General features: G+C 40.4%; 1 protein-coding gene across 10 annotated transcripts in view; it reads left to right on the plus strand.

The window, feature by feature from the left end:
* The window catches only part of TRAK1 (trafficking kinesin protein 1), a 170,385-nt gene extending 164,017 nt beyond the window's left edge, over positions 1-6,368 (plus strand). For 2 of the 10 annotated variants that reach the window (XM_074195884.1, XM_074195885.1), the window contains exon 16: positions 74-4,367. In XM_074195884.1, coding sequence (XP_074051985.1) covers positions 74-857 — 784 coding nt within the window. In that variant the 3' untranslated portion in view covers positions 858-4,367. Of the gene's footprint in view, positions 1-73 lie in introns of all 10 variants that reach the window. The other 8 variants (XM_074195892.1, XM_074195890.1, XM_074195889.1 and 5 more) reach the window with 6 other exon arrangements.
* The last annotated feature ends 6,198 nt before the right edge of the window (positions 6,369-12,566 follow it).

A 12,566-nucleotide genomic window follows, 5' to 3' on the forward strand; every position in this document is an offset into this window, starting at 1 on the left:
TCCTAATTTTCCCCAGAATTTTGAGGGTGTTTGCTTGTTGAATAACCAGGTTTTAACTTTTTTCCCCTTTTAGCCTTAACTCAGCACCGACTCCAGCTTGTGGCAATTCTAGCAACTTGAAGTCCACTCCAGTGGGCACGCCATGCACTCCCCGGCGACTGAGTCTGGCCGAATCTTTCACCAACCTCCGAGAATCCACTACCACAATGAGCACATCTCTCGGGCTGGTGTGGCTGCTGAAGGAGAGAGGCATTTCAGCAGCTGTGTACAATCCCCAGAGCTGGGACCGGGCAGGCAAGGGCACCCTCTTGAACCCATATTCCCCTAAAATGACTGTGATCCCTTCAACCCCGCCAAATTCACCTATGCAGACACCACCGTCTTCCCCACCGTCCTTTGATTTCAAATGTACCAGTCCCCCTTATGACAACTTTTTGGCCTCCAAACCAGCCAGCTCCATCCTGAAGGAGGTAAGGGAGAAAAAGAACATTAGGAATAGTGAGAGCCAAACTGAGGTGTCTGTCTCTAACCTCAACCTTGTGGACAAAGTCAAGCGGTTTGGCATAGCCAAGGTAGTGAACTCAGGGCGCACCCATGCCCCGGCTTTAACAGAAGACCAGGGACCTCTTCTCTGTGGGCCTCAGGGGCCAACGAGGGCCCTTGTCCCTGAAGGCCTTCCTCTCGGCTGCCCTGTTGTCACGAGTACCATTGGAGGCCTTCAGCTGAACTCTGGGATTCGAAGGAACCGCAGCTTCCCCACCATGGTGGGGTCCAGCATGCAGATGAAAGCCCCTGTGACTCTTACTTCTGGCATCCTGATGGGTGCCAAGCTTCCAAAAGAGACAAGCTTGCGATAAGAGGAACGTAGTTCCTTTTTTTTTTTAAAGAAAAAATAACAAAACAAAAAACAATATTTTCCTTTAACCTTCCAGTCCTCTGCCCTCCCTTCTCACTCTGTCCTGTCCCCCCATTCCATCCCTGTCTCTGTCTCTCTGCCCCTCCCCGTCTCTCAACCCTTCCTGAGTAGACAAATCAACCTTGTGCCTAATGGGAGAAGAGTGTAAACTTTGTATAGTATGTAAATATGTATCAGAGACCTTGTATCTAATTTTATTACTCTTCTGATATCATAAGAAATGGCCCAACGCTGCAATTGCTGTATTAAGGATTTAACTTGCTGACCTTTGACAGGTCCTTTTTAAATTTTTTTCTCTCCTTTTAAAGATGCACTGAAAAAAAACCAGTTATTATCCTGTGGATAGGGGGGAAATAAATCCTCTGGCTTGTTGATTGTGATTGTAGGCATGGTATAGTAAGGATGGAAGGCTTGTCAGATGACACCAATCACATTGTGTCTTCCTTCTGGGCGGACTAGCATTTGATCTCCTGGATGAACATATCATGAGCCTGTTTCTTTACTATATATAAAAAACAAAGCAGCCAACTTCATATTTGTGTTGGGACATCCTGATTTTATTTTGCTTCTGCCAGTGGTTCAGTTTCTTCAGAGCCCATGGCTCCTCTACCTGGATGAAAGATTGTGGTGTTGGAAGGAAACCTTTGTGATTTTCCTTATGCAGAAAACTTGGAAATCCCATTTCTGTAATCCACAGTTGGCTAAAAGCCTGGGAAAAAAATGAGAATGTATGGATTTTTTAATAAAGACCCAATCTATTTCCTTTAAACACATTTTGCAAAATGGAAGCGGGTCGTGGTGCTGGCTGAGCATCATGTTACCACATATTCTGGTGGTACTGAAAACGAGTCACAAGGTTATTTTCATCTTGCATCAGGGAAAATGGCAACTGGTTTCTGGGAACCACAGCCTCTAAGCAAAAATAGTCTACTGATTCGAGCCAAAGATCCTTATTTAAAGCAGAGGGCCTAATGGGGCCCTGGAGTATTCTAGAGAAAGTGTATTATTGGGGAATGGAAAACCCACAGCAAAACTTGATAACAGCACAATGGTATGGAGAGAGGCTATAGAATTTTAATTGTTAGGTTTCACTTGCAGAAAATCAGACTATTTCAAAAAGCAGGGCTGTATGATTTTTCATATGATCCTTAGCCTTCCTTGCCTTTTCCACAGTAGCCACTTTTGAAATCCAAACACTTGAGCAGCTTCAAGGTGCGACCACTTATTGCCCATGTATTTTCCCCCTCTCTTCACTAGAGGGCATTGTATCAATGTGATTTTCTAGCCCATGGGCTGGTTTTTTTTTGTTTGTTTGTTTTCTATTTACCTTTATGTCTTGTGCTTGGAAAAAGATGGAGTTGCTTTTGGAAAGAGTGAAAAATGAACAAAAAGTTCTGTTGAGTGTTGCAAATGTGGAGCAATTTGGGAGAGGGGTGGTCTTATTTATATACAAAAGTATGTACACACAGGAGTAAATAAGGTGAAAGTTCAAAGTATCTTCCAAATACATTTCAAAACCATGAACCAAATATTCTGCTAATGTTGAAGAATCTTAGTATTACATGTCCAGACATAGCAACAAGAGTATATTGTAATATACTCAATCTAGGTAAGTAATGCCTATGAAAATTACCTTTACTATTGACTCACTATCATGTGTATGTCTCTGTAAAATGTTTATCTACTTTTTAAATGTCATCTGGTCCGTTTCCTTTTCTTCACACCAATTGTATTTCTATAAAATGTTTCCTTCCAAGAAGGCAGTTTATTATAATCAGCTACCACACTTTGTCAATGCAGAGATGGCATTTCTTCCAATCTTTTACTTGAAGAATTAGTACCCATGATCTTCTGCATAAATAATGCTGTCAGTCTTTTCCCCTCTGATAGTTTTTTCCATCCCTGAAGGGAGTCCACATAGTGTTATGTACACTTAGGATGCTTTGAGAGAAAACATACAAGCAAGCGTGGCTCATGTTTTCAAACTCCTATTTATTCTCCAAACCTAAGATTTTTTAGTAAAGGTGTATCCTCAGCTCAATTTGCTGTTGTATGTGTGCACTTACTGCAGATAACTTAATCTTTTTTTTATTTGTATCTTAATTTAAACTTATAACTAGATAGGATAACAGGAAAACCCACAGACTGAATGGACCATTTTATGTACCCAGACTGAATAACCAACCATACATTATCATGAGGAAATTAAAAATGTAATAATAAATCATCCACTTGGGAGGCATAACAGACTTTAGCCTACAGAATAAATGGTAGACATTGTACAACCCCTCTTGGAAAGGTGTGTTATAAAATGCATCAAATGCTACAATAAAATTTTCTTATCTAATGAGTATCAATAAAATAAGCTTGAGTGATCTGGTGAGATATTCAGATGTGTGTGGTTTTCTTTTTTGAGGAACTATTGGAAACAAATGGTACATGTAGTTTCACTTCTCTAAGTTTTTTAAATGTGTATGCATTTATATATGTTATATAATAATATGACATAATATATTTAAAAATAATGAGCCATGTTGAAATGGGTAAGTAGGTGGTGGTTCAGTGAATGGAACATTGGATTTGGAATCACAAAGACTCATCTTCTTGAGTTTAATTCTTGCCTCAAATACTTGCTAGCTGTGAGTCCTTAGGCAAGCCACTTAACCTTATATGCCTCTGTTCCTTATCTGTAAAATGAGCTGGAGAAGGAAATGGCAAACAACTCCAGTATCTTTGCCAAGAAATCCCAAAATGGGAGTTACAAAGAATTGGACAGGACTGAAATGACGCAACATCATCATCATCATCATCATTATCATCAATAAACTGAAATATGCTTTTCATGTTTGGTGAATTGGCTTGACCAAAAGACACTGCTGACCTTCATTGCAAAATTTTTCTTGTTCCCCCCCACCTTTGTATGTATTGAAGTATTTTACTCCTTGAATACATTGATGAATATGAGCCCAAAGTGACCCTACAGTCAAGATTATAATACCCCCTTGGTCATCTGCGGTGGCTCTAGGCAACATTCCCCTTTAGAATGAGGAGGATCTGGAGATAAAATGAAGTTGTAGAAATATGAACAGTGGTTAACTCATCCTTTTAAAGTTAAGGTTTTATATTATGTTCACTTCTATATACATTCCCCCCTTCCCATGCTCAGAAATCCTTATCAAAAACAACAGGAAGAGTAATAAAACTTCCATAGCTTTTTTTATGTAACCCTTGATGCAGCCTTCTCTACTCAGCAGTGGAGAAAGATACATTCTTCTCTAGGACCACACTTGCTTTCATTTACTTTTTTACAAATAGGATTTAAGGTCATTCTCATTTCTCTGTTCCTAAGTTCTCCCCCACTTTTTTTTTTATAAAAATGGATGAGATTAGACGGTCTTGATTTAGGGTTCACAAAATGATTATTTTTCCAGTATCTTGCTAACTTTTAATATGTTTATTTTTTTTTAGGTTTTGGCAAGGCAAATGGGGTTAAGTGGCTTGCCCAAGGCCACACAGCTAGGTAATTATTAAGTGTCTGAGACTGGATTTGAACCCAGGTACTCTTGACTCCAGGGCCAGTACTTTATCTACTGTGCCACCTAGCCACCCCCTGTTTATATGTTTATAATCCTATGTTTTGTTTTGTGGGCTTATTTTTGTGGACTCAAAATCATTATTTTGAGAATGGGGTTCATGGATTTCACCAGATTGCCAAAGCAATCTAGGCCCCAAAGAATAAGAACTTCTGACCTAGCTGATCTGGAGGATCTAACCTAATCAATGACATCTGATAACACCTCTTCACTCCTCCTTGGGGTGGTTGCCAGAATGTTTGGATATCTCCCACTTACAAGTGAAATTCAACAGAAGGTAAATCAGGTAAAGAAAAGAAATCCTGTAGGTCCTTCACATCAGAAGTTAGAGGGATATACAAAAGAAATAACCACTTTTTAAAAATTTGAATAATGCCTTTTGTGTATGTCAGTGCTATACTTTGGAGAGATAAGCTAGCTATGGATATGACCCTTAGCTATGAATGTTCCATTACCCAGGTTATTCATTTATTGACCTATCTCTTTATTTGTGTCTTCCCCCCATCTTCCCTCCAAAATTGAAAAGTGGGGGATTTAGAAGTGTTAAATGATTGAGTTGGCATCAGCTTTCTCAGCCTTTCAACCTACCAATCCCATAGAGGTGTTGGGACAAAATTCTTCATCCTTAATGGACTAGTAGGGTACCTGAGATATACATAATAAATATTTACTATCAAACAGACTTAAAAATTTTGTGTTAGAAGGGACCTTTCGGGACGTCTAGTCTAATCTCATTTTATAAATAGGAAAACTGAAGCTGAAACTGAAGAAGTAAATTAGTCATTTACTAATCACTTCAATAAATTTTTAATTTATTAATCTCTGTGTGAGAGGCACTGCTAATACTGGGGATTCAAAGAAAGCCAAAAGCACTGTGAGGGTGAGCCAAAGAGCTTACACTCTAATGGAGAAGACCATGCAAAGAACTGTGAAGAAGACTTGGAGGTAAAAGGGAGCCAGTGGGTGGCAAGATGAGATGTGTTTTAGCAGCTGAGTGGAAGATGGATTGGAGAGGTGAAAGATTTGGGTAAGGGAAATCAACCAATAGGTTAATAATACAACTTCACCTGAATCAATATCACGTGTGGCACAATTGACCTGAGATAGAGATACGATGATGTTTGATCCTTTATTCATGAAGAAGACATGACAAGAGGGAGGTAACATTATGACATGCACATGAAGTGGATTTGAGTGAGGGGGTTTGTGCTAAGTTACCAGCTCAGTTTCTCCACCAGAGCCATCTGGGTCTAGGGACTGGATATGAATCAGAATGATTGGAGATGGCCCTTGATGTGAGGCAATCAGGGTTAAGTGACTTAACCCAAGGTCACACAGCAGTAAGCATCAAGAGTCTGAGACTGGATTTGAACTCATGTCTTCCTGACTCCATGGCCAGTACTCTATCCACTTTACCACCTAGTTGCCCTAAGATGTAGAAATAGAGCTGGAAGAAACCACCTACTTTAACCATCTCAATTTTCTGTTGTTGAGTTGTTTCAGTCACTTTTGATTCTTTGTGAACCCATTTGGGGTTTTCTTGGCAAAAATTCCAGGATGATTTGCCATTTCCTTGTCCAGCTCATATTACAGATGAAGAAACTGAGACAAAACAGAGGTTAAATGACTTACCCAAGGTCTCATAGCTAGTAAGTATCTGAGACTGAATTTATACAAATCTTCCTAGGTTTCTCTGAAACCCCCTTCATCATAATTTCTTAGTCCAACACTAGTCCATCTTATTTATATACTATAATTTGATCAGCCATTCCCCATTTTATTTTCACCCCCTCAGATTCTTTGTCACTTCAAAAAGATCTATATTTCCCCAAATCCTTAAATTTGTGTTGCTTATGATTAATTGCACCTTTGAACCATCCTCCTGCTAATTCCTTTTTGCCATTTTTCAATTAAATAAGATTTTTTTTTAAAAAATCTAATTAAATGTGTATATTCTTTTCTTTCACCTGCTCAGGGGAGTTTTCCTGATTCCACACCTGGTACTCTGCCACTGTACCACCCAGCTGCCATCTTATATCTTGGGGACTATTTATTAAACTTTACCCTGATTGCCTCAATTCTATTCCAGTATCTTGACCAAGAGATCCCCGAATTGAAGTTATGAAGAGTCAGACAGGACTAAAATGACTCAATTGAAATGCTATGTATGCCAGGCACTATGCCTAGAGCTAGGGAAACAGAAAGAGTCAGAAACTAGCCCTGTCCTCAAGTTGGTCACAATCTAATGAGGACACTAAAAGCAAGAGAGTTTTCATTTTTTTTTTAGGTTTTTGCAAGGCAAATGGGGTTAAGTGGTTTGTCCAGGGCCACACAGCTAGGTCATTATTAAGTGTCTGAGACTGGATTTGAACCCAGGTACTCCTGACTCCAAGGCCGGTGCTTTATCCACTATGCCACCTAGCCACCCTGAGAGTTTTCATTTCTTAAGGCTCCTCAAAGACCAGTTAGTCTGTCTCGTTTTGCAAATGAGCAAATGGAGGTCAGAGAGGTAAAGTTACTTGCTCAAGGTCATACAGGAAATAATAGCAAAGCCAGCATTCGTAGGACAAAGAAGAGCCTGGAGGTGCTCAGAATCTTTGCCTACTTTGATTGTGAACAGATGAATAAAAATTGTTTGTGGGGGCTTTGAAGAGCTTCTGAACCATTCAACAGAAGTGGAATGGAAAGTTCTCTTCAGGGACTAACAGATAACAAGGCATGGTCCTACATGACACATGGAGCTTTGGTAGCATAAAGAACCTAGGAGACCTTTTCCAAACTGCCCCTCACTAAAAGTTCTGTCCATATTATTCCTGATCAGTGGTGACGCAATGTTCACTGGATGAAAGTCAGATGATCTGAGATTGAAATCCATCTCTGCTATTTGACAACAGTGTGTCCTTGGGCAAGTCAACTTTCTTCGCTCTGCCTCAGTTTACATATTTGCAAAAATAAAATGTTTAGGGGGGCAGTTAGGTGGTGCAGTGGATAGAACACCAGCCCTGGAATCAGGAGGACTTGAGTTCAAATTTGACCTGAGATACTTAATAATTTCCTAGCTGTGTGACCTTGGGCAAGTCACTTAATCCCATTGCCTCGCAACCCCCCCCAATAAAAACCCCAAATAAATATTAAAAAAATAAAATATTTAGATCTCCTCTCTCTGCAATCCCTTCCAACTTGAAATCTTATTAGTAACAGGCCACTCTCTGTAAGGATCAGTTTTATCACACAGGGAATGACAAGAAAGGAACATAGGGGTCTTAGGGACCTCTTACTACTGACCTGGAGATATTTGCCCCTTCTTATGACACATCCTCTGATTCAATATATGATTCATCCATCTTATTATGAGCACTTTCATTCATTCAAAGTTGTGCTGTGTTACTAAAAGCAACTTAAATTAGATCTCTTTCTTTTTCAAGGCAATGGGGTTAAGTGACTTGCCCAAGGTTACACAACTAGGTAATTATTAAATGTCAGAGGTTGGATTTGAACTCAGGGACTCCTGACTCCAGGGCTGATGCACCCTAGCTGCTCTAGGTCTCTAGCAACTCAATGAAATTTGAACATCCATGAAACCACCAGGCACTGTGTTCAGCACTAAACGATACAGAAAAGCTGCAATTAGTTTTTGGCTCCAAGGAGCTTACAAATCAATGGGAGCAGGAGCATGTAAGCAAATAGAAACCTGCAAGATGTAGTCAGGATAAAGTCTTCTCAAGATTGTTCTGGGACTTCTTTTTGTTTCTGGAATGATCTCGGTTCTAGGTTTGAGATTTCTTGGTTAATTTGGAGTGGGGGGATAAGGCCATTCAGACTCTGACCTAGTGAGATTTCTGTTTCTCTTTAAAGGAGGATTTCCCACCACAGCCACCCCATCTCCCCCAAGTACCTCCCAAGTATAGTCAGAACTACAAAAAGGGAGCAGAGAGCACCCCATGAAAGAAAACTACACAACTACTTTCTTCTGGAAGTTTTTACCTCAGGGAACAAAGTTTCTGATGATTTAATGTATCCCTGGAAAGCAGTTTCACTCAAATAGAGCTATAGGGAACAAGGTTTCTTATGAGTCAATGTGTCATTGGAAAGCAGTTTCACTCAGTTCTTTCCTAGGCTGTAGAACACATTGACTATTGTTTTCTTTTGACCAGCAGAGGGCGCTTGGAGACTAGCACATGATTGGAAGAAAGCCCTTAGGGAGCCAATCATGCTGGCAGATTATATTTAAAATCTGCTGTTTTTTCCATTCCCTTCCTGGGCAATCTTGAGCAAACACCTGCTTCTCTGGGCTTCCTGATTACAGAATCACAGATTATCAAAGTTGGAAGTATCATAGGGTCATTTTTTTTTTTTAGATTTTTGCAAGGCAATGGGGTTAAGTGGCTTGGCCAGTGCCACACAGCTAGGTAATTATTAAGTGTCTGAGGCTGGATTTGAACTCAGGTACTCCTGACTCCAGGGCTGGTGCACTATCCATTGCCACCACCTAGTCTCCCCAGATACCATCATTTTTAGAAGCAGGTGGAGCAGAAAGAAGTTAATAGACTTACCCAAGGTCACACAGTTCGAGTATATAATAAGCAGACCTGGTGTGTATTTCTACTATATCAAGTTTCCAACCCTTTAATTTTACAGACGAGGAAATGGGGAAAATGATTTTCTCAAGGCAATGTCTCCAGTAAGAGGCAAATCTGAACTTCTTGTCCCTAAGAACAATTCTGTGTTTAGGGAAAGGAAGGTTAAAAAGATAAGACACTAAAAACTTACAATGTGAGCAAGATATTCATTGGAGAACTGTCTCTTCAAGTGTTTGGGAATTATTCCCCTAGAGAGGCGATTGGTTACTCTGAGGAAAGTTCTAGATTCTGCCTATGAATCTCCCTGATTTCCATGAAGTCTAAAATCCCATCTTCTACAGAGAACCTAGGAAATTTTCTGTATAGCTGAGTTAGGTAGCACTGTGGATAGAGCACTGCCCTGGAAGTCATGAGCATGGGAGGTTGAATCGGCCTTGAAGTCATGAGCATGGGAGGTTGAATCAGCCTCAGACACTTGACACTGACCTTGGACAAGTCATTTAACTGTGATTGCCTCGCATCCTGGACCATCTCCAGTTGTCCCGATTCATATCTGGTCACTGGAGCCAGAGGGCTCTAAAGGAGATATTGAGGCTGGTGATTTAATATAGAAACACCCCCCCACCCCCCCACCCCCCCCACCCCCCCACCCACCCACACAAATCCAGTTCTTGTGCTTGTCATGGCATCACCTTCCTGATGTCATGGTCTTCAAGAATGAAGGACAAACAGCATCATCAACATCAAGTGAGGCGTTACTGTAACTGATTTTCTTTTTTTCCATCACCCCATTGAATCCCCTGATTGGAAATTAAGTCTTATTAGTTGTTTTCTCACAATATCTGTTCTGTTCTGTTCTGTTCTTTCCATTGTCATTCCTATAGTCTGGGTCCTTATTACCTCTGCCTGTCTTTTATCAGCACTTCTTCCAGTCTCTCCTGCCTCTTGATGCCTCTGCTCAATCTAATCCTGGAGGTATACCTCTAGTGAATCTAAATACCAGTGATGTGTGGTGAGGTCCTGACAAGGAAGGAACCAATATGATTAGAATCAGGATTTGGTATTTGAGCCCAATAGAGTTTATACAGGCTCATGCTTATTCTAAGCACTCCACACAGTTTGTGGGGGATTGGACAATCCAAGATGAAGCTTACCTCTGCCTCATGTCTCCCCTGACCTCATGGCCCCAGTAAGTACTTATTTGATGTGACTATTGACCCAACCTCAAAGGGAAAATATCCTTTGGGTCAGTGGATTGTAAATTGGCTTCCTCTGGCTCTAGGTCTCCAAGTAAAAAATAAATGTCTTGTAGGTAGAAAGCTAGATGGGTCAGTGAATTGAGTGTTGGCCTTGGAATCAGAGAGACCTGAGTCAGAATCCAACTTCAGACCCTTTACAACTGTGTCATTTTGGGCAAGTTACTTAACCTCTAGCTACTGTGGTTCTCTGAACTATAAAAAAAGAAGATGATAATAATAATAATAATACCTACCTGCCAGAATTGTTGTGAGAATAGAATGAAATGATATTTATAAAGTGTTTAGCTTGGTACATAGTGTGATTAATCAATCAGTCAATAAATATTTATTTAATGCCCACTATGTGCCAGACCTGATGATGATAGATAGACAAAAATACCCACTCTCTACCCTCAAGGAACTCACAATCTAATGGGGAAGAAAATATGCAAACAAATATGTACAAAGTATGTGATAAGCAGGATAAATTGGAAATAATTAATAGAAGGAAGGTACTGGAATTAAGAAGGCTTGGATTTTTTGAAGAACAGGGGCTAGGAACATCTGGCCACTGGGCTGTATAAGGCCCTTGGAATCATGTGGTCTGGCATTACCAAGGCAATTGTAGGTGGGACTCAAAATTCAATAAATCTAGGAACTTTTTAGGGCTGAAGTAAATGTTTAAGCAAATATAGCAGGCTAATTTTAAAGTTGATAATTTTACATGATCCTTGAATGATGTTATAAATATCTAAATGTTCATTGGGAGAAAAAAAGTTTCCCACCCCTGCTGTAGATGATAGGATTTTAGTTGGGACTTAAAAGGAGCCAGAGAGTTCAATAGTCAAAGCAGAAGAGATAGAGAGGTCCAGAGATTAGTCTGGCAGAGAGAATGTCTGGAGACTATTATAACAGAGGTGAGGAAGGCCTGCAATGGAGGGGGGGCAATGTCAGAGGAGAGAAGGGGGCATATTCTAAAGATGCCACAAAGATGAATTTGACAGACCTGGCAACAGCTTGGATAAGGGGGATGGGAGACAGTGAGGGATCCAGGATGACTCCTACTTTGGGAGCCTGGGGGACTGGGACCATGGTGTTGCTTTTCACAGTAAAAGGGGGGGGGGGCGGGAAGATCTAGAAGGACAGATATGTTTGGTTTTAGACAGCTGTGTTTGGACATCTAGTTTGTGATATCTGAAAAACAGTTGGAAAGTTAAGATTGGAGTTCAGCAGAGAGACTGGAACAAGATATATAGATTTGAGAATTATCAGCATAGACATGACAACTATGTTTATGGGATCTGATGAAATCATCAATTGAAGTAGTAAAGGGGCAGAAGAGGTGGGGGGGACAGGGTTAGGACAGAACCCTGAGGACACTTCTGTTTTGAAATCATGACCTGGTTGAGGATCCAGAAAAGGAACCAAAGGAAGAAGTTGTCAGATAGGTAGGAGGAGAACCAGGAAAGAGAAGGTCCTGGAAATCTAGAGAAAAGAGAGGATTAAGGAGAGGAAGATCAATAGTGTGAAAGCCTGCAGAGATATCAAGGAGGTGGATTGAGAAAAGACCATCGGATTTGACAATTAAGACTTAATGATGTTTATCCTTTGTTTTTGAAGAAGACCAAAGCATCAGGGAGGTGATGCCATGACAAGCACATGAATTGGATGGGGCGGGGGAGACTATGCTAAGTCACTAGCCTCACCTATTCCTCCAGGGTCACCTGGTTCTAATGACCAGATATGAATCAGGATGCCTGGAAATGGCCCTGGAGGCAATCAGGTTAAGGGACTTGCCCAAGATCACACGGCTAATGAGTTTCCAGTATCTGAGACTGGATTCAAACTCTTGTCCTCCTGCCTCCAAGGCCAATGTTCTATTCACTGTGACATCTAGCTGCCCACTTAGTAACTTTGGAGACGATAGCTTCAAGTGTAATTTTGCGATGGGGAGCTGAATTGCAAGAAATTAAGAAGAGAGGTAGAGAAAGAGAGTAGATGTCTTTCAAGTTTAGCTATGAAAGGTAGAAGTTATATAGGGTGATAGTTTATTATTGTTATTATTATTATAATTATTATTACTATTATTGGAAATTGTGTTTATGTGTGGATTCAGCTAGAAAACCACTTGAGTCCTTTCCAACTGTGAAATTCTAAGAAGTTGCCATCTTTTGTTGCCAACTTTGGTAGCAGAAAGAGGACTGGATTTGGAATCAGAAGACATGAATTCATGACTTTA

This window comes from Macrotis lagotis, chromosome 7 (genome assembly GCF_037893015.1).
Source record: "Macrotis lagotis isolate mMagLag1 chromosome 7, bilby.v1.9.chrom.fasta, whole genome shotgun sequence".
Lineage (NCBI taxonomy): Eukaryota > Metazoa > Chordata > Mammalia > Peramelemorphia > Peramelidae > Macrotis > Macrotis lagotis.